This window comes from Prionailurus viverrinus, chromosome A1, assembly GCF_022837055.1.
Source record: "Prionailurus viverrinus isolate Anna chromosome A1, UM_Priviv_1.0, whole genome shotgun sequence".
NCBI classification, from domain to species: domain Eukaryota; kingdom Metazoa; phylum Chordata; class Mammalia; order Carnivora; family Felidae; genus Prionailurus; species Prionailurus viverrinus.
In genome coordinates, this window is record NC_062561.1 from 229,874,213 (window position 1) to 229,897,011 (window position 22,799).

A 22,799-nucleotide genomic window follows, 5' to 3' on the forward strand; every position below is an offset into this window, starting at 1 on the left:
CAAGATGTCAATGGTGGACATGTCTGTCTTGTTGGGGGAGTGAGGAATAAGGAAGGAGGGCAAAGAGTGATTTTTCTGAAAGTGAAAGAATATTTAAAAACTCACTTCCTGAAGAACCAGCAAAAGAAGTTTTTATTTTTTATTTTTACTTATTTTGTTAAAGAAGTCTTTAATTTTTTTTTTTAACATTTATTCATTTTTGAGAGACAGAGAGAAACAGAGTGTGAGTGGGGAAGGGGCAGAGAGAGAGGGAGACACAGAATCAGAAGCAGGCTCCAGGCTCCGAGCTGTCAGCACAGAGCCCGATGTGGGGCTTGAACACACGGACTGCGAGATCCTGACCTGAGCTGAAGTCAGACGCTTAACTGACTGAGCCACCTGGGTGCCCCAAAGTTTTTAAATCTATAAATGTAATCACTTCAAAGTATAAATGATAAAAGAAACCTGACAAGAATATTGATGTTCATAACTAGGTTTTAAGTATGTACCAATGGTTTAGGATTGTTTTTCTAGAACTTTCCCTTGAGGTGCTTCACATTATCATTTGTTCAAAGGAAAGTAATGTATTTTTAGAGTAAAGCACCTGATCATTTATTTTTTTATTTGAGAGAGGGGGGGAGGAGAGGGAGAGAGAGCATGAGTGGGGAAAAGGGGCTGAGGGAGAAAGAGAGAGAGTATCAAGCAGGCTCCGTGCTCAGTGTGGAGCCTGATGCAGGGCTCAATCCCATGACCCTGGCATCTTGACCTGAGCCCAGAGCAAGAGTCAGATGCTCAACCAGCTGAGCCACCCAGGCACCCCAAGCACCTGATCATTAAAAAAAATGTTGTATAACATAATGCACACCTTAAAATTCCTGGCTTCTTAATTTCAGGGAGCCTGTATTTATATCATTAATGCATTGCAGCTTCACAGGTTTTGAAAATTAATTTGTCTTTTTAAGATGTAAGTAACTTTTGTAAGCAAAATTTATGAGTAGGAAAGTTAATTTTTTAGGCGGTTTAGCAAATGTTACTGAAAAGATTTACCCTGAAGACATTTTTAAATCTTGGATAAGAACACAGGTGACTCACTCACTTTCCACATAGTTGTAATAGATGACCCAGACTAACCGTGTGACTCTTTTGTCACAGGACCATCATGTTCCTTTATATATTGACCTTTTCTACCTGGTTTTCTGACAGGAATCTGCAGCATTTTGTTTCTTTAGCATCCTATTCTTTTCCACAAAGCATGTCCTTTTGGTTGCTGGTGCTATAGACTGAACTCAAGGACTTATTGCCAAGGGAATAATTTCCCCTGGAAAAAACTGATCACTGGCTTGGAGAAAATCAATACTCTTATCAGCTCTCATAAGCACCTCTCATTGTAGTATCAGGAAAGAGGTCATTCATATCTAACAGTGGTTGAAATATTTATGAAGCAATAAAAGTATCTAAAAATATCATAACAGTAACATAAATAACTGCGGTAACTAATGGGGTTTAGCAGAGTCCGCTCCCTTTGGCTGACTTTGTCGATGCTGCCTGAGGATAAAGCAACGCGGCCCAGCAGGGCAGCTGATCGATCCGTAGGAGAGTCTCAGTAAATACTTGTAAGATGGGAATGGATGGCTGGGTGGGTGGGTTGGAGGAAGAACGGATGAATGCTCTGATGGAAAGCACAAAAAGCTTTTAGAACAGAAGCCTAGTCTTTTGAAGCAGCCAGCAGAATGGTTGTGCATGTGTACCTGTCTGCTCGCGTGTGTCTGTGTGTGTGTTTGCAAGTCTTAGGCAGGCAGGTAAGTGAATGTTTCCCAGTGAGTGCAATTGCCATTTGCAAGGCTGTGTGGTTATGGTCATGTGTTTCTCTTCTACTGCGAATGAATGGCTGCCTGTCCTCTCCCACATGGGATGAACAATTGGCCGGTCATCTAACAGATGTTTCCTTTTATATTTCTTCTTTGTTTTCTGGCAGTGAGAAAAAAAAATCTTAACCATTGATGGGATTGTAAGATTTGGGGTCTTTTCGGCAGCCCCAGGGTACCAGTTACATACACGTTTGTAGCTGTCACATTTTTAACACATGTTCAATGTCTCCACGGCAGGTGAAAGAGAGGCTGCTAAAGATGGGGCTGTTCCAGCCCATGAACATCTTCCTCAGGCAGGAGATAGACAGAATGCAGAGGCTGCTGACTCTGGTCCGCACCACCCTGACGGAGTTGAAACTTGCCATCGACGGCACTATCATCATGAGCGAAAATCTACGAGATGCACTGAATTGCATGTTTGATGCCAGAATTCCTGCTCAGTGGAAGAAAGTATGTTTTAGTCCCCTCTTATTCCACCTAATCACTTTATTGTTGTAAATAGCTGTGATTGGCAGGTGGAAAGCTTTTGGAGCGTAATTTACTTAAAAGGGTTCTTTTGTTTAGGGACTAATCCCCTTACTGGCTTGTATTTTGGGAGCGTAGGTAGGGAAGGAGACTATTTAGCATCTCCCACGTATCAGGCACCCTGCTAGGCCATTGCATGTGTTATTTCATTTACATTTTGCATTTATTGCCCTCATTTTGCGGGTAAAGAATGTGAAATTGGGAGATGCTAAGTCTTTTCCCAGATCACACACCTAAGAAGTCCAAGAACCAGAATTTAAACCCCAGCTCCGTTGGACTTCAAAGCCCATGATGTTAGATTTATAGAAAGAAGCGTTCCTACACACACACATGCACACAAACACACACACACACACACACACGCACCAAAGAGAAACCTTTTCCCCTGCTCTGCCTGGAGGTAGTGAGCAAGTATATCTCCAGGTAACAAGAAAATGATTTAACAATATGCTTACCGATCACATGCTGGTGCTTGTGCTAAATGACAAGATGTGCTTTTGGTAAATACTTGTCTACTTGGAGTAGTAAAAGGAGTACCTGAGTATCTTTACCAAGCATTTCATGCATTGTGGGAGGTTTTAAAGATTTGGGGGTGTGGCAGGAGGACTTGAGAGGGCAGGAGGCAGGGGCCAGTTGTCGGGGAATATACGGGAGGGCAACATCTAGAAAAGGGATTGGGTCATGCAGTGACTGGACCTTTGGCCTTTTGGAAGCTGCTCGGGTAAATGGGAAGGTGAGACGTGACAGGGTTAGGACTGGCAGCCTCTCTCAGAAGAGACTCACTTAGCACTGGCACTCAGACATCTCATCCAGGGCTTTAGAAACGTAGGATCAGCTTTGCCCAGACTCCATCATATCCTCACCTCTAATGACTTCGTTCCCAAAGGCGGAGAGTTTTCTATCTGGACTGACTTTCCTCATTGGCCGGTGACAGAGGGAGAACCTTCCTGGTCACTGGCCATTGCGGGTTCATTCCTCACCGAACCAGCCCTCTCCACTTGGTCAGCACCTAGAAGGCTCTGGAACAGGGATCCTTGCCACGAGGCACCTTCACATAAACAGTTCCCTGTGCCTCACGTCAAATGTCGTATAAACACATCCCTTTCAGTTAACATGTCTATAAAGATAGGATAGAATGAGTTACCTAATTTTAAAGTGTGGTCTTTTTGGGGTGCCTGGGTGGCTCAGTCGGTTAAGCGGCCGACTTCGGCTCAGGTCATGATCTCACAGTCTGTGAGTTCGAGCCCGCGTCAGGCTCTGTGCTGACAGCTCAGAGCCTGGAGCCTGCTTCGGATTCTGTGTCTCCCTCTCGCTCTGACCCTCCCCTATTCATGCTCTGTCTCTCTCTGTCTCAAAAATAAATAAACGTTAAAAAAAAATTAAAAAAAAATTAAGTGTGGTCTTTTTATGCAGGTTTGTATTCTATTCAACTTATTATCAGTCTTTGGAATCTCATTATCTCTTGAAAAAGAGGCAAATTAAGTCTTAAGAATTTGAAATTCGAGTGGTATATATCTACATAGGATGATCACTACATTTATTCATACATAAAGTGTTCCAATTATAATACAATGATATAAAACATGATTTGGAGATACCTACCAGGACAGCTGCTGATAACACTAAGGCCATATCCGTCCCACTGTAATAATAGAAGTTCCACATGTGAATTCAGGCAGCATGTCACGGGCAGTGAATGCAATTAATTTGTTGGTGGTAAGGGACCCGTGTTTCCGTTTCTGCTCCTTCATCAGAGGAAATAAAAGTTCATTCTAAGGGACAAGAACTTCAGAAAATAACTGTTGTTTGCCTCATTAAAAATGAGAAGTGGAGAAAGGTACGATTTATCATCCACAGAATATATTTTAAAGAGGCCACAAGCACATTTATGGAAATAGAAATCCTGTTTTGCAGTGTATCTATTAAAAATATAACCTGACGGGGAAAGAAAAAATGTAACGTGAGGAAAAAATAGTGGAAACCTATTTAATTCAATTAATTGTTTTCATTACTTTATAGCAGAATTGACAGTGAATATATTTGTACGTGGAAGGTGATTCTGTTGACATCAGAACCTTGAACAGCATACTGAGCGCTGAATGAATTGATTTGGTATTCATGGGATCATTAGCTGATTCTGTTGTATCTTAATATCAGTAAGGAGGAAGAATAATTTGAAAACTTAAATGTCAAAACCCAAGGGAAATTCCTGTCTTAGGGACTTCTAAATTCTAAAAGTGAAATTGATATTTCATAATTTTTTTTTCTGTGAACATAGCTAGTTACACAGCTGAATTTGATTATTTCAACATATGCATTTCAGGCATCCTGGGTTTCAAGTACCTTGGGTTTCTGGTTTACTGAGCTTATAGAAAGAAACTGCCAGTTCACCGCCTGGGTTTTCAATGGCCGACCCCACTGCTTCTGGATGACAGGCTTTTTTAACCCCCAAGGATTTTTAACTGCAATGCGTCAGGTAAGAGCTCCCATGTGCACCTGTTGTGTTATTATGATTTTCTTCTACAAGGTTTTCTTCTGCCAGTATAGTTTTAAAGACTATAATGACACAGAGAATGGCTGTCTCTCTTTGGCCCCAGCAATGACATTGTCCTGAAAGTAAATACAGCAACTTGTTCTCAGCCTGCTAGGTTGAGTTTCAATTTATTTGGTATTTTTATATTTGATATGATTTGATATTTCTTTTTTAAAGTATAAGTGCTTAAATTAGGACACCGGTACTGTTTATGACACAATCTTTTTAAGTACAATTCTACTTCCTTTGAATTAGGGTAATCCGGGGTTCCGCTTTGATCCCCGTGATGCTCTTTATGTTAAGATAAACCTCTAATTGTTCCCTTCGTCCTTTGCTCTTGTTCTTGTCCTGAGCAGGAAATAACTCGGGCCAACAAAGGCTGGGCCTTGGACAATATGGTGCTTTGCAACGAAGTCACCAAGTGGATGAAGGATGACATTTCTGCCCCTCCCACAGAGGGTGTCTACGTCTACGGCTTGTATCTTGAAGGTGCAGGCTGGGACAAGAGGAACATGAAACTCATCGAATCCAAACCAAAAGTGCTCTTTGAATTGATGCCCGTCATAAGGATTTACGCAGAAAACAACAGTAAGTTGTCTTACACATTCAGGGACGGTGGGCATTATCAGATTGGATAATGTTATAAACACAAGATCTCATTATTCTTGCTATCATGTCATGAGGACTTTATTACTTTATCAACTAGCTTCACATTCGCCCCATGTTTAATGAGTACTTACTGGCTGCTAGGCACTATTTTGAGTGTTATAGGGGAGACGATGGTTCTAGATAGTTCTTTCCTATCTATTAAAGCAGGTGAAATATGCATGGATGCTCATGAGACATTAGCTTATGAGATAAGGAGCAAGTGTTTGGAGGAGTTAACAGATGGTAGGAAAGGAAGGTGGGTAGGAGGGGGAAGAAGGGGTCAGGGGCGGGGTCTCAGGAGCAGGGTCTGGACAGGGGGTGGAAGGATGGATAGGATGAGGTGGGGCAAGTGGTGGAAGGAAGGCTTTCCCGGCAGGACTGCTCAGGGCCCACCGGAGGTGCCAGCTCTACCAGCTTGGAGAGTTAAGGCAGGTTGGAAAAGCCAGATTGAATTCAGGGACGTGTCGCTTCACCCAGTAGCTGGCGGTAAAATGCTGGATTCGTATTTCAGCCTGTGAACATAGCACGTCTAGGAAACACACGTTTTTCCACTTTGGCAAAGTTCTGTTTGACAAGTCTAAAAATACCTAAACTGGTTTCCACCATTGGCCTGATGTGTCCTGGAGGCTTTCGTTACATTTTACTCAGCTAATATCTCCTCGGCGATAACCACCTTTCAGCCCATGTGACCATTGCTTGTTGATTTCATTTTTTTAAGTTTATTTTATTTCTCTAATAAAAATTGCATATACTTAAGGTGTAGAACATGATGTTCTGATATACATATATGGTGAAATATATGGTGATATACATATATGGTGAAATGATCGCTAGAAGCCATACACTCTGGAGGTGGCCATGGCAGTGGAAGCCAAGGAAGTACTGATTTTGTGACCAAAACACAAAAGATTTGTATTTCAACAAGGGAGGAGAAGACAGTTTCTCCTGGAAAGATAGCTTCTAGTATCCCCATCCCTTAGATAAATACCACATTTGGAAACATGGGTCAAGGGAAGAGAGTTTATAAACTATGAATATTTCTTTTTTAAGCAAATATTTGCTGGGTGCCTAATATATGCCAGCCGCAATCTTAGGTGCAAAGGTCACAAAGATAACGATGAACCAGATCCTGCCCAGAAGGGATTCCGTCTAGTGAGGGAGACTTACAAGGAAATCAATAATTAAAATAGAACTTGACACATGTTAAGATCGAGATACGGTCAGGATGCTCAGGGAACCTAGAAGGAGTACATGATGATGCCTGAGAGGTCAGCGGAGACTGCTTTTGAGAAGTGCTTTGAGGCTAAGAATGAGTGTAAGAGAAGTTGGCGATAGACTTTTTTTGGCTAAGGCAAATAGCGTTAGCTCGCTTGGTCATTCAGTGAGTATTTATCTGGTATTGGCCATCTGCCATGCTCGACTCAGGTGCTGGGGGTGCGACAGTGAAAAAAGACCAGGCACAGTCCACATTCTTTTTTTTTTTTTTCCAATATATGAAATTTATTGTCAAATTGGTTTCCATACAACACCCAGTGCTCATCCCAAAAGGTGCCCTCCTCAATACACAATCCACGTTCTTAAGGAACTCCGTGTCAAGGAGGGAAGGGCAGCCAAAAAGAGGCAAATACAGTTGATCCTTGTTACTCATGGATTCTGTGCTTATGAATTCACCTCTACTTGAAAATTTGTTCGTGATGCTTGTGGTTTGGTCATTTGCAGGCATGCACAAAGCAGCAAAAAAACGTGAGTCGCCCCACAAGCATGTTCCCACCTGAGGTTGAATAAGGTGACACTCTGCCTCCTTGGTCCACTCATGCTGTAAACAAGTGTCCTTTTTGTGGTCTATGTAGTATTACATTTTCCACACTTCTGTACTTTGCACTGTTTAAGGTGGCCCAAGCACAGTGCTGAACACCAGGGCTATCTGCTGTTCCTCAGCACAAGAAGGCTGTGATGTGCCTTATGGAGAAAATACGTGTTAGGTGAGCTTTCCTGAGGTGAGAGTTCAAGTGCCGTGAGTCCAAAGCCAGTGAATCAATAATATATGTTGGAAAGATATCTTTAAACAAACACACGCCTAAAATAAGGCTATGTATTGATGGGTTGGCGAAGCTGTCGTGACCAGAGGCCGGCAAGAACCTGCCCTGCATGTATTTCCTCTTGGAGCAGTGGTTCAGTAGAAGTCCCATGATAATGGCAGTTGACTATAAATGGACATACTGGCTTTAGACAGCTCTTTTTTATGAAGAAAATACACACATGCTAGGCCAGGGAGCTGCTAATTTAGGGGCCGGGGGAGAGACTTGTGAGGAAAGAACACTGAGCCGAGATTCAGCTGACAGAGGGCAGCATGCTGATGTCCAGGACCAAAGGGGGGGATGCAAATGCGTGAGGTAGCAATGGATGTGCTGTGTGTGAGGAGGAGAAAGATGGCACGTGAAGGAAGAGGGAGCCCGTGAAGAAAGCGGGGCATCAGAAAAGAAGGAAGGTGCTCGGCAGGGTCCTTGATGCACGGTGTTGCTCCACGTACCCCGAGTGCATCCGACAGGATAAACGTGTCTGGTTGAGCTCGGGCAAGCGCGCTGCCTGCGGCTTCGTATTTATTGGGTTGTGTCAAGACCTGGGGCCATGGTTAGTTTAGAGAAATAATCAGTACGTGTTCTTTTACCCAAAACTAATATTTTAGAAAATTTGCTTTATCGCATCACTGGATCTAGTCAACCAGTTGCAAAAACATTTCCCGTAGAAAGTAAAAGAAAAATCTTCCTCACGTTCAGTCAGGTGTTACTTTTGTATATCTTGTGACTAAGTGGTGAAAGCCCATTGCAACATGACTTTGAACATCTCAGCAGGGTATTAATAAAATAATTTTATAATACAGGCACTTCTTTATTATTTAAGAACACATTTTTATAGAAGGATTGTACTCACCCTGCTGGGAATTAGTCAGTGGTGAGGTTCATTAGCAGCAGGTTAAGACAGAAAATAAAAAGCAAGGAAAAAGTGACTAACTTAAAAGTGCTAAAAAAAAAAAAAAGAGACAAACTTTCATTCTTGTTTCTTTTTTTTTTTGGTTTCAATAGGAGTTGGTGCAGACTTGTTTTGCCAAATAGCTTTGTTGCCAGAGAAGTGTTTTTTAGCGATGAAAAGCTAAAATTCCATTGCTATTTTCATATTATAAATCTAAATTTCGGGGCGCCTGGGTGGCACAGTCGGTTAAGCGTCTGACTTCAGCCAGGTCATGATCTCGAGGTCCGTGAGTTCCAGCCCCGCGTCAGGCTCTGGGCTGATGGCTCAGAGCCTGGAGCCTGTTTCCGATTCTGTGTCTCTCTCTCTCTCTGCCCCTCCCCCGTTCATGCTCTGTCTCTCTCTGTCCCCCCCCCCCCCAAAAATAAATAAACGTTGAAAAAAAAATTTAAAAAAAAATAAATCTAATTTTCATTTAATTTTGATAACTGAATAAGGCTCCAATTGAGATAAAGAGGTGTAGTATCACTAAAGACCAAAGGACACTCCAAAAATACAGTGATTTAAAGTTAAAATTCTTATAATAACTTGTTTCCATGTTAACATGGAGGGCAATTTTCAGTTTAAATAATTCATCATTGAATTTTCCATACAAGACTGGCTTGTTTTAGAAAGAAGTCTAGGTATTTATTTTGACTTTAGAAATTGAGCAATGTGTCCCCAAATGTTTATTTTATTCATGGTTCTTATTAGGACATCATGAGAAAGTCACCCAAAAAGTGTGAAATTCACCAGAAGGGCAAAGCTTCCCACATCCGCTCAGGCTCCTTTGCCCTCTAGGAAGTTGAAAAGAGGCAGACGCGGGGAAAGAAATGTACCTTTGGCCAGTAGGGTGAGAAGGATCTCACCCTAGGTGAGGACACCCTAGGTGTCCGCAGATAATGAGGAAAAAAGTGAAAAGTGTTTCTAAGAATATCTTTTGACCTATCCTGATCCAACAGTGTGCAGATTTGGGGCTGGGGGTGGGAATAGCCCCAGGGGGTGACCGGGAGGTGGAGACGTCCTGACTCTTGAACCCCATGCATTTGATCCACCTTCTGTGTGTAAACTTGGGACTCGGTGAACGTCATGAGGAAGATGAGTCTGGGAGATTTGTTTCAGTGAAAAGATAAGAATACACGTATATGTGTGCATGAGTGTGTGTGCGCACGCAGGTGTGTGTGTGTGGAAAGAGAGGAGAAACCTAACACCTCTTGGGTGCCTACTGCATTCCGGGCATCATACTATGCCAGTCGTTCTCATATATTAACTAACTTAATCTTTACAAGTCTGTAAGGTATATCATGCCTAATCTGCAGATGGGGAAATTAAGGTGTAGAGATGTATGTAATTTGCCTATGATTCCCAGCTACCAAAGCTGATGTCAGAATCATGTTTGTTTGTTGTGGGATGAATGCAATCCTCTGGCAATTTCTGTGGTTGATGTTCTACTTCAGACTATGCATTTAGGGAGTCTCTATGTTGTCAGGGATGAAGCTTCAAAATGAAGGCTAAATTAAAGGGTGCCTGGGTGGCTCAGTCGGTTAAGTGTCCCAACTCTTAATTCCGGCTCAGGTCATAATCTCATGGTTTGTGAGATTGAGTCCCTTGTCCATGCTGTCAGCATGGAGCCTGCTTGGAATTCTCTCTCTCTCTCTCTCTCTCTCTCTCTCTCTCTCTCTCTTTCTCTCTCTCTCTCTTTCAATAAAGAAACATTAAATGAGGACAGCTTCTTTACATTTTGAAGTCATGCGTTTATTTTTCTCAGGTACACGGTGAAGTAGACAGAGAAAAAGTCACTGCCCATTTGGGTGGGAGCTCTCACTCCCTGTGGCTCCCTCCCTGCATGCTGCAGGCTAAAGGTGGTCACCTCCCTTGCCAGAGGGATGGGCACAGGTTCTCAGATAAAAGACAGCCTGCATATTTGCATTGCATTTCTGGTTTTATTACCCTGGTAATTAGTCATGTGGCTTTGGAGGAGTCTCAAAGATACCGTATATTGAAGTCACGTATCTAGTTATCTCTGATTCATTTTCACACCTTCCTGCAAAGAGATAGAGGTAGACACACACACACATTAATCCCAACTATTGCTGAGATTAAGGGCCTAGGCTCTTGAGCCATTCGGGCCAGGTTTGATTCTTACCCTATCACCTACAGCTTCGTAACCTTGGACGGATGGCTCACCTAGCTATGTTCCAGTTTTCTCATCTGCAAAATGGATTTAATAATGCTACCTGTCCCATAAGTTTGTTAAGAGCATTAAACCAACAATGTCTAGCACACAGTTATCATACAATAAATAATTTTGCTGTGACTACCGTTATTAATATGTTAACTCACATGTTTGTCGTGGGATGAAAAGAAATACATCAAGAGTGCACTATTTAATCACTTAAATGTTATTTGCGAAGAGGAGTTGAATAAAGGAATGATTTAAAGGTGGTCTAGGGAACCTCTATGTGACTTGGTTGTTTTAGATATTAGAAGAAACATGGTATAATGGGATACTAGCATTTGGATGAAAAATGTAGGCTAGAGAAGGAAGTGACATAGTCAGAAAATAACACTCCCTCAAGGTGTCTTTTTAAAACCCTTTGGATCTTAAAGCATAGAGCTCACCAATTTAGACAGCCTCTTTTCTTTACTCCTCCTTCGGGAACCCTGAGGCTTCAAACCCATTTAGCTGATTTGTTCTGCCTACCTAGCATGTGTTTTTTTTGTCTTCTAAGTTATTTGTCTAACTAGGGCTAATGGTTTTGGATCCTCCGTTTATGTGGTTATGTAGTGTCTGTCAGCACTTTGACTATGAAATTATATTTTTGGTGGTTTCTCATCCTGCTGAAGAAGTTTGCTACATACTGTGACTAGGCATGGGCACCATCGGTTCTGCAGCAATTAAAAATAAATAAGATTGGATAAATAGATCAGAGAATTGTTTTTCACCTTATTGAAAAGAATGCTATTTTTTCCCAATCTTTCTTTTCTTTTGGGACTAAAATCCAAGTAGTCAAACACTTCCCAAGGTGTAAGTATTATAATTATCATTTGGTACAAATGCGAGACTTCAATGGGTTAGTTACTTCAGGATTTATGATGTTAGTCAAATTTGCATCAAGAAGAACGATATTTAACATTTATTCCACATTTACAGATCCCAGGATTAAAGGATTTAAATCTCTCCATCGGTATTATTGGTATTAACTACACTCCATGACTTCACTGTCATTCACTTATTTCATCAGAATTTTTCATATATTTGCCTCCTAATTATATATATTAGTTCTACTAATCATTATATACTAATGATATTCTCATGATAATTTAAAAAATAATGCCGATACATTAATGTAGATTGTTTCTAATGATAAATTTCGTGGGATGAAGCAAACACATAGTTTTAAATTACTGTCAAATATCTATGAGTTTGTTTTAGAACAGGGTTCCTCGGCCTTGGCATTATTGACATTTCTGGTCAAGATGCCCTTTGTCGGGAGGGGTGCTCCCGCGCATTATAGGGTGCTGGCAGCATCTCTGGTCTCTACCACTAGATGCCAGTATCAGCCCCACAATTGTGATAACCAAAAGTGTCTCCAGATGTTCACAAATGTCCCCCGAGAGTAAAATAATCCTTGGTTAAGAATCACTGCTTTAGAATGCCTACTTTATATTGAAACTTATGTGTAATACTATCATATTCAAGTGTTTAACTTCTCCCAATAAAATTAATTATAGGGGCGCCTGGGTGGCGCAGTCGGTTGGGCGTCCGACTTCAGCCAGGTCACGATCTTGCGGTCCGTGAGTTCGAGCCCCGCGTCAGGCTCTGGGCTGATGGCTCGGAGCCTGGAGCCTGTTTCCGATTCTGTGTCTCCCTCTCTCTCTGCCCCTCCCCCGTTCATGCTCTGTCTCTCTCTGTCCCAAAAATAAATAAACGTTGAAAAAAAAATTAAAAAAAAATAAAATAAAAAAAATAAAATTAATTATAGTGGAGGTATCAAAACACATGATAGAGGCGCCTGGGTGGCTCAGTCAGTTAAGCATCCAGCTTCAGCTCAGGTCATGATCTTGCAGTGAGTTCAAGCCCCGTGCAGGGCTGTGTGCTGACAGCTTGGAGCCTGGAGCCTGCTTCGGATCCTGTGTCTCCCTCTGTCTCTGCTCCTACCCCACTCATGCTCTGTCTCTCTTTCCCTGTCTCAAAAATGAATAAACATTAAGAAAAAATTAAAACACACACACACACACACACACACACACACACACACGGCATAACAGGTTGAATATTTTATTGGGTCAAAAAATAAGATCTTAATTTCAGGTAGTGGCTTGCTTTTGTAATTTGTTAGAAAAAGATAAATTATTGAGCAAGTTAGTTTTGGGAAATAAATTCAGTGACTTCGGTACGTTAACATTGCATGCAGAGAGTTACTTTTGCCATGTTTCAGTGCCCACGTGTGTCATACGAATTCACCAAAGCAAAGTTGTCCTCTTAGTTAAATGTGTTTTCATCTCAATGCTTCTATGAGGGTCATTTATAATACTGGCCTTCCAGAAGAGTACAAGCATGGGTGCAGACAAAATGTTTGTGCTGAAACAATTTATAATCTAGAAAAGAAGAGGAAATGATGTACTGCTTCCTGAGATGGATGTTTTGAGATGTGCAGATAAACTACTCGAGCAGTGTAGATTTAACAAGGAGCTGATGCACTTGAATTTCAAGGCTACTCAATGCAGAGGCTTCTTCCAAAGCCTAATTTAGTATTTTTACGTTACTCTTTCTTAAAGCCCTGTGCCTCTCCCCCTCCGCTGTGTAAGTATAAGGACCCACAGACTGGGATCTGTCCTTGATCAGGGGATGTCCAAGACCGGAGAGAGTGAGCCTTTGCTTAGGGATGAATGCATTAGAAAGGATCTTTGCAAGGTGGACATACGTAGGTTGCCTTTCCTTGCATGTGTAGTTTTGAAAACTCCATGTGTTCATCTACCCCAAAAGGATAGATTGCATCTCACGGAGCTGAACTGTATCACAGCTCTGCTTCTCAGCCACTTCTGTTCCTCTGCACCCGTGGATAATCCCCAGCCCGTGATAGGGGTGGGGAACATCCTCTGTCCTGTGATTTCACGTGTAGTTTAGACTGTGGCACAGAGCGTTGAAGGCAGGATTTTGAAATAATAATCATAACATAGTGAACCCCTAGTGAGCATTGGTGCTGGACATTGATTAAAGGTGGCAGGTGCCTCGTGCCAAAGGCAAGCCATGAAGGGAAAATGGAGAGAGTGTGCACGCACAAGATTTGGTGGGGAAGTAAAGGAGAAAGGGTGGAGGGGGCGTGGTGAATTGACAGGTGGGAAGGAAGCAATTGAAGGTTCATGGCCATAGCGAGCGGGCAGGTGTTACTTTCAAGGACATGGGACAAAGGGCCAGCAGGGTACCTGAAGACGCCTGGGTGTTTGTCATGCCTGCGGGAGACCCGCAGTTGTGTCTGCTTCACATCTAGGGGTTGACTGACCTCGGAAAGAATTTCTCTCATTCTATCAGACCTTTGGAATGATCTGTAGAATGCACAAATTTGGCTCTGTGCTGTTTGGGCTCCTTAAATTAAAAATTCACCAAGTTTTGTTTTTGTTTTTGTGAAATTTTTTGTAGCTTTAAGAGATCCTCGGTTTTATTCCTGTCCCATTTACAAGAAGCCAGTCCGAACGGACTTGAACTACATCGCCGCTGTGGACCTCAGGACGGCCCAGGTCCCTGAACACTGGGTGCTCCGTGGGGTTGCCCTGCTCTGTGATGTCAAGTAACGTGGGGTGTGCCCCCCACCAATACTTCAGAAAATGCAGGATCCGAATTATCCTAACCTTTACTTTTCTGTGAGTGCTGGACAGTTTTTAAATCAGGTTGATCATGTAGTTCATGAGCTGGTTAGGTTTGCCCTGCTCATTAGTTGGATGCTGAATTACGTGTTACCTGCTTCATCCTTAATGACCAATCGCTGTGTTTGTTGAAGAGTTATTTGGTGATTGAAAAGCAAAATTTACAACTTCCCAATGACGTGCGGCCCTCAAATCCACAGTAATACATTCAGCTCTAAAGCCTCAGTAGGTCAAGTAGACATTTCCTTGAAATGAAGGGATTCTTCTTCTGCTAATGTGGTTCCAAGGTAACACTAGGTTTGTGCTGACTTTGCTTCCAGGGCCTTTCGCTTTTGCATCAGGTTAAGAGATTTGTTTTCATGGCTCCAAGAGCCAATTGGAAAGACCTTTTTAAAAATGGAAGGAAATAGAAGGATGGATTAAGAATGTGAATAGAGGGGTGCCTGGGTGGCTCAGTCGGTAATGCATCTGACTTCTGCTCAGGTTGTGATATCACAGTCTGTGAGTACGAGCCCCACATCAGGCTCTGTGCTGACAGCCTGGAGCCTGGAGCCTGCTTCGCATTCTGTGTCTTCCTCTCTCTGCCCTTCCCCCGCTTGTACTCTCTCTCTGTCTCTCTCTCTCTCTCTCTCTCTCAAAAATAAACATTAAAAAATTAAAAAAAAAGAATGTGAATAGAGTAGACAATTCATGTAATCCTACTGAATGAATGTATAATGTTCAACTCCGCTGATAATTAATCATGAGATACTAACTGGTATTTGTTATAATAAAAAAATTAAAGCTGAAAGTGAATCGTGGTGGGGTCTTTGTAAACGTGATGCACTCAGAGATTCCTAGAGTGATGTAAACCAACTCATCCTTTTTGTAAAACAATTAAATAACCAAGCACAGAAAGAACCATAAAAATGTTCACAGGCTTTGATCCGTATTTTCTCTCCTGGAAACCTATACCAAGAAAACAACTTAAAAGACTGAAATAAATTACATATCAAAATGTCTTTAGTAACAGAAAACAGTGGAAACGCCCTACATGTTCAATAATAAGCCTATGCTTAAGGAAGTTAGGGGGTGTGAGGCCGCTGTGAAAAACAGGATAGAAGGTTTCTTAGCAGGCAAATGGTAAACATGTACTCTGAAGTGGAAGATACAGCTAGGAAAATATCAGGTTGACTCGAAAAGGTATAATGATTGGAGAAAGAAACAGACAAAAGACAGAAGTCAGGTGGTGTGTGTGGATGCCCCATGGGCTTTTATTAATGAAGAAAATGCTACCTGAGGAATTGTTCATATATTTCTATTTTTAAATCCTGGTTATAAAGGAGGAACTGCCTCATCTATAACTTATTGACTAGAAAACTTGGTCAGTATTAAATTAGAATTGTGGTCTACAAACGCTTGGTTGACTTCAGGTCTGCCTAACTTCACGTTTCTGGTGGTAAAGAGCTGCGAGGAGACCGGTGTGTGTCCCTCTCACAAGGCCTGGCTCTGTGACAAGAATCATTTTATGCTAATTATGATCAGAGCTGGGCCCGAGGGGTTCAGGTGACACCCACCCATCCTGGACGATACCGTTTTCATTTGAACAGCGTCTTTTGGTCTGAATTAATATGTACGAGTTGATTGTGCGAATTGTGGTAAACAATCATTTTATTTTGAAGAACACGTAATGGAAATGTAGAAATGATGTGAGTTAAGAGAAAGCTGTTAATGGGTGTCTGAATTGTAATGGCTGTTTCTTACAAGGGGGCAAGAGCCACCGAGTATCCAGAAATAAGCTTTCAAAACCAGCTTTCTTACCAAGTGACTTGAAAATGCGTAATTCATCTAATTTCGTGATACACCCTGTAGGTGTGTGCGTACAAGCCTTTGAGACCCAGAGTAGAAAAGGACACTGTGAACACAACTAGAAATTTCTAGGGGCTGATTCGACAAGGTATGTCGCCAAAGCAGTTGAAGAGCAATGAAGCCCCTTTCTGGTCCACCTCCATCATCTCCCACCCACTGAAGGGTTCTCGGCGTCTGCTGAATCTGGGTGAAGGGAGGACCACCCCACCGGGTCTTCCGGGTGATGGAGAGAGTCGCCGACTTCTTGCATGAGCAGAAAGCACAGCGAGTGTCTTGCTGCCATTGCAGAGTGGTAGAGTAGTCGTTTTCATCATCTCAATATTGATTTATTTACAGAATTTCTTGGGGAGCTGGGGTGGCTCAGTTGGTAGAGAATCCAACTTCGGCTCAGGTCATGATCTCACGGTTCGTGAGTTCGAGCTCCACATCAGACTCTCTGCTGTCAGTGCAGAGCCCGCTTCAGATCCTCTGTCTCCCCTCTCTCTGCCCCTCCCCCACTTGAACACACACACACACACACACACACACACACACTCTCTCTCTCTCTCTCTCTCTCTCTCAAAAATAAAAAAAAATTAAACTTTAAAAAGTATAAAAAATTAGAAAATATTTTCTTAAGTGTGTCTGATAACTAGGTTGTCAGGCACTCTGGTGCACGCAGTGGGGGGATGATGGTGGGGGAAAAACGGTCACATTCCCTGATTTCGTGGACTTCACGCAAGAAGACCAGACACAGAAAGTAGGTGATTATTCAGGTCCGTAACTTCATATGATCTCAGTGTATGATTGCATAATATGACACGTGTGTGAGGGACAGAGAAGAAGGTATGAAGATTGGGAGTTTAGCACTATGAAAGGAAATGCCGGATGTTATGAGTGAGAGGAGCGGGAGGGACCGCGGCTCTTCAGGTGTCGTGGATTAGCAGGCAGAAGCCGCACTGCAGCGTCCCCATTTATTTTTGACCGAGGACACAAAATGTAACAGCAGCAAGGAGCTCCCCTGAGCCGAAGTAGCCACTGTCTGGCGTTTCCTGGTCCTCTGGTTCTCCTGTGTGGTTTGCAGCTGCCGGTGACTCCCTCTGTGCAAGTAAGGTCCTTCCAGGATGGAGCAAGAGAGAACACTTTGCCACATTGGAACTGTCCTGTTACGCGTGCTGTTTACGTCACCATCCCCCTTACCTCTGGCTTCTCTGAGCTTCTCTTTAAGGAAATGTTGGCAAGCGTGGAACCAATTCAGCATCAACGAGGCCACGTCCCCCTCAGGGGACGCGGCAAAGCCACAGCCCGGGCATTCTTGAGCCGCCTCTCTACCACGGATGCTCTTTCCCTGCAGAGACCTAATTTGATGGGTCACGAGAAAGGGCAGCTCTGGGGAGGTGACATCTAAACTTAGATCTGCAGAAGGGGGAGAACATCTCAGACCTGCAAGTGCTGGGGACTCCTCTCTTGCTCCCTAACGAGAGGAGATGAGCACAGTGCCGGAAGGGAGGATGACCGAAAACCCAGCCTGGAGTGGAGAGCTGAGGAGGGCCGCTCTCTAAATGAAATTTCAAGCCTTGTTTGACTGCTGCCAGCCACAGAGTAGTGCCTGATGGAAATCGTGTTTCTAAGTCACTGGAGTGCAAAGGACTTCTTGGTGTTAAATGCTATTTGTGATGGAAAAGTCTTGTAAAGAACTCAACATTAGGAGACAGGACGAGAAAACCACAAATGTTATAGTTAAGTAGCTTGCAGGATTCCCTAGTGTAGACAAAATGCACAGTGTCAGCAATATCTTTTCCAGTGCTAACTTCTGTTCCAGAGTGTAGAGTTATAAAAATTTAGATACGTTAATGTATACTGATAATGTAGTTTGCAGATTTGTTGCAGCGAAAGAATCTCTAGTAGCGATAAAAAAATAAAATCTATATACATGAGCAGTTTTCTCTTGAAGACATTATTTCCCCTCCCCACCCCTAAATCTGCAACATTTTCTTCCCCCATGTCTGGCCCCAGTGAGGTCCATAACTACTTTCACATTTTAAATACATTTCTCAAGCAAGTACTCAGGGTGATTTTTAAAAATTATATGGTGCAGCTGATGACTGTTGATGAGTAGCCCCCGGCAACACACCAAAATAATGCCTCTTACGGGTAAGAGAAAAGCGTAAGGGTAAGGGTAAACGAATGGTACCCTTATATTCACAATATGGTCCTCCAGATCGGGCAAATGCTCTGGAAGACCAATAAACAAATCGGTAGGTGATGAAAACATGAGGAAGTGTTGTAGTTCTGGCTTGTAATTTTTGTAGTGTCTCATTGTAGTGATTTTCAAAGTTTATGCATTCTGCTCCATTGACTGACCTCTGTGGTATCCAACATGAGATGTTGAGCATCCACACATACGTCCACAACGAAACAGGAGAGAATTCAAGGTCAGCTTTAGAATCAGAGATGAGCTTGGCTCAGACCCCGAATCCACGAACATGTTCTTACGTATCTTAAAATGGTGAGTCTAATTCTGTGTTACATTTGAGACAATGAACCTGATCGATGCGAGAGCGGAACATGTTGCCGGGCCAGTCTGCGCCCCAGGGGCTTTTCTGGTTCTGTTCTTCTGCCTGGAGAAGCTGTACCGCAGAGCAGCCAGCCAGACGGCACTTGTGGGTTGGATCCTACTCTTTCATTTGGATGAGAAGAAATTAAAATGTAGAGATTCGGTGGGAGGGCAGGAAGCTGAGGGTGGGAAGAAGTATCCTGAGTGGGGTGGGATGGTGGATAAGAAGGAGGGTCAGGTTTCTTTTCCTAGGACATTGTTACAATGTGATTGTTAGCAGTCATTCCGGAGATCAAGACAATGAATTAGTAAATGAGCCTTTAAAAAATAGCTTTTTGGGGGCACCTGGGAGGCCCAGTCAGTTGAGTGTATGACTCTTGATTTTGGCTCAGGTTGTGATCTCAGGGTCATGGGATAGAGCCCCTCATCGGGCTCTGCACTGAGCGTGGAGCCTGCTTAGGATTCTCTCTCTGTCTCCCTCTGCCCCTCCCCCCACCTCCTGCTCTCTCTTTCTCTCGAAAATAATAATAATAATAAAAAAAGCTTTTTTATCCCCTGGATTCAAGTTTTTATTACAAAATGCCAACAGTGTTACAATCTAATAATTTCAGTGCCTTACGCTTGTACCCCAATGTTTATAGAAGCGCTTTCAACAATAGCCAAGTTATGGAAAGAGCCTAAATGTTCATCAACTGATGAATGGATAAAGTGGATGCAGTTTATATATACAATGGAATACTACTTGCAATGAGAAAGAATGAAATCCTGTCCTTTGCAGCAACGTGGATGGAACTGGAAGGTATTGTGCTAAGTGAAATAAGTCAGTCAGAGAAAGACAGATATCATATGTTCTCACTCATATGTGGAACTTGAGAAACTGAACAGAAGACCGTGGGGTAAGGGAAGGGGAAAAAATAGTTACAGAGAGGGAGGGAGCCAAACCATAAGAGACTCTTAAAAACTGAGAAAAAACTGAGGGTTGATGGGGGGTAGGAGGGAGGGGAGGGTGGGTGATGGGCATTGAGGAGGGCACCTTTTGGGATGAGCACTGGGTGTTGTATGGAAACCAATTTGACAATAAACTTCATATATTGAAAAAATAATAAATAATAAATAATAAATAAATTAAAAAAAGAACTAAGAACAAACGAGGGTTGATGGGGGGGTGGGAGGGAGGAGAGGGTGGGTGAGAGGTATTGAGGAGGGCACCTGTTGGGATGAGCACTGGGTATTGTATGTGAGCTATGAGTCATAGGAGTCATAGGAGCTATGAGTCACGGGAATCTACCCCCAAAACCAAGAGTATAGTGTATACACTGTTAGCCAACTTGTGTGGCTTCCATAGGACTCCGTTTAGTTTCACAGGGCTCTGGATTTGTAGGCAAGCTGAGTTGTTTCCAGGTTTGAGTGTATATTGGGCGCGTACAGGGCCAAGATTGGGTGCCTTGTTCCTTCTTTGATTTGAACGCCGAATACCGCGTTTCATTGTGCTATTACGTTGTATTTCTCGTTGCTGTGCGTCACGTGGACGAAGCCAAGACATGCTATGTGGCACAATGCTCTGCCCCTGCTCTGGTAGGGTTTTATGGTTCCTGTTAGTATCTCTCTTCATGTATCTTCTTCCCTCAGGCTACCAGGCATAACATTCGTGTCAAGCGTAGTCACAGAGTTGCCTGGCGTGCCAGTTGAGCTTTCCCCACTACTTTGTGCAGGAGTCAGTTTTAAGAAGGTCACCTACGGTGTTCACGAGTCCTTGAGAAGGGAGACAGATTAAACGTGCTGAAGGACACGCAAGAGACGACCTGGAAAGTCACCGAATGGGGAGACTTGTTCAGGATTATGAAGCAACACCTGTACTCTCGCTGACGGTGAGCACTGCCCTTTACAGTGGGTGCAGTTTAAGATGCACTCTGTGGAGGCTGTCCTTGCTCCACTCAGCCCACTCTGATGTATCCATTTATAAGTTATTTATGCAAATACTTAAAGCAAATCCCTGGGGACCCGTAGAAAAAGAGCTTATAAAACATTTTAGTGTTTTATCATTTGAAAAGTGATCATTTGCATGGTCCCAGTGAAACTTTTTTGCTATTCTAGTGAATAGGGAAAATGTTTTCAGTGTCTCAGGAACATAATAAATTGCTGTTGTTCATGTCTTATATCCCCTGATGCATTATACCTCTGATCTCGAAGGTTTATTAGGAGTACAAATGAGGAATTTTATAAAAGATGGTCATTGTAAGCTGAATCATATTCTTGGAAAACAAGAATCTTTTTCTAGTTTTTTTTTTTTAATGTTTTTATTTATTTTTGAGAGAGAGCTCTCACGAGTGGTGGAGGGGCAGAGAGAGAGGGGGACACGGGTTCTGAAGTGGGCTCCATGCTGACAGCAGAGAGCCCGATGCGGGGCTCGAACTCACATACCATGAGATCATGACCTGAACCGAAGTCGGACGCTTAACCGACTGAACCACCCAGGCGCCCCTTCTTCTGGGTATTTTGATTGTGCTAGAAAACAGGAAATTGTACATATTTGGAGCTATCAGTAATGAGAATGTCCAGTTTGCTTTCGCCTACTTAATTTATTTTTATGTGTTTGTTTTCCTAATCTGTTTTCCCCAGGCTAAACGTCTACTAATGGTCTTCAGTGGAAAAAACAGAGCACATTATTTGACCCCATATTGATACCAGGTAAGGAAGGGAAATTTATAGATAAATCTGGGATTTAAAATAAATCTATTTTATAGATAAAATAGTGAGACAACTCTTTTTGAAGTTGATGTTGGAGGTATAGAATCATTGCACATTTAATTATTTTGAACACTGCTAACACTATCACGTTCGCTTTTAGATGGGAGTATACTATTACTTATATAAATGTGTATTATGTAGAGCACATAGAACAAATATGAAATGTTCTAAAATCAACGTCTTGTCCCTGAATGAAAATCAACTAGCTGATTTCAGGAAAGTTGATATCCCTCTTTTATATCATATGAGTGGGTCTTTAGATGAACCGTAAAAGGGAATGAGGAATCATCTGGGAGTTAAGTAGATCTTTAGCAATACAATTTCCTGCCAGCCTCTTCCTAATTTATAATGAGTTATAATGATCTTCCGGGGAAAGATGACACCAGACAGAGCCTTGTTACACTGTCGCCGATGGTGTGGGTCTGTGTTTTGTGGCAGTGACGTCCTCATGATTCTACTGGGATAGGGTCCCTGGCACACAGTCTCTGCTTCAGGGAAGCCCTTGTGGGGAATCTTGGTCTCACAGGATCTGCAGCCTCTAATGTAAATCCCAAGATGGTTTACAGTCTTCCGTAGACTGGGACAAACCTTTGCCAAGTTGTGAAACCCTCAGATTGTGTCTCTGCATAAAGACTCTTTCCTCCACCTTGTTGTCACCTTTAGTTATAGGCTTGGCTCTCAGCAGCTTGAACTGCTGATGACAAGATGAGATGCCCTTGGAGGAACACTTGCATTTAGATAGAGATCTAAAGAGACCTTTGCATGCAATGCTTCACTGGCCTGGACTATTCTCCTGCCCTTCCAGAAACACAGCCAAAGATTTTACGGAAGCATCTTTATAATGTGGGGTCCATTGATATTACAGGTTGTCTTTCAAATTCAACCCCATGTTAAAAGGATAACTCTGCATCTCACCCATGAGACCACCCATGACAGAAGCTGGAGGTTCAAACCTATCCTGGCCTTTTTCAATAGAATTATTATTACTATTATTTTGTTCTAAAATGAGAAGTTCAGGAATGTCCAAACCAAATGGCACCCCAGGACGATAGTTGTAAACCTGGAATCTCTGGCCTCATTAATCACTCCATTTGGTCATATTATTTGGGCTCTGATCAGCTCACTAAAGGCTCTGTTAACCATGAGCATCTTTATGCATAATCATGACACTAGTCACGAGGGCCTACTCTGAGCCTACTCTGTAACAAAACATTCATGGGAAGGAGTCAGAGATTCTAAG

At 42.6% G+C, this 22,799-nt stretch overlaps 1 protein-coding gene across 1 annotated transcript in view; it reads left to right on the plus strand.

The window, feature by feature from the left end:
* Positions 1 to 14,387, plus strand: part of DNAH5 (dynein axonemal heavy chain 5) — a 237,404-nt gene extending 223,017 nt beyond the window's left edge. Inside the window, exons 76-79 of the mRNA XM_047860273.1 lie at positions 2,085 to 2,297; positions 4,696 to 4,848; positions 5,262 to 5,493; positions 14,204 to 14,387. Coding sequence (XP_047716229.1) covers positions 2,085 to 2,297; positions 4,696 to 4,848; positions 5,262 to 5,493; positions 14,204 to 14,355 — 750 coding nt within the window. The 3' untranslated portion in view covers positions 14,356 to 14,387. The remainder of the gene's footprint in view (positions 1 to 2,084; positions 2,298 to 4,695; positions 4,849 to 5,261; positions 5,494 to 14,203) is intronic.
* The last annotated feature ends 8,412 nt before the right edge of the window (positions 14,388 to 22,799 follow it).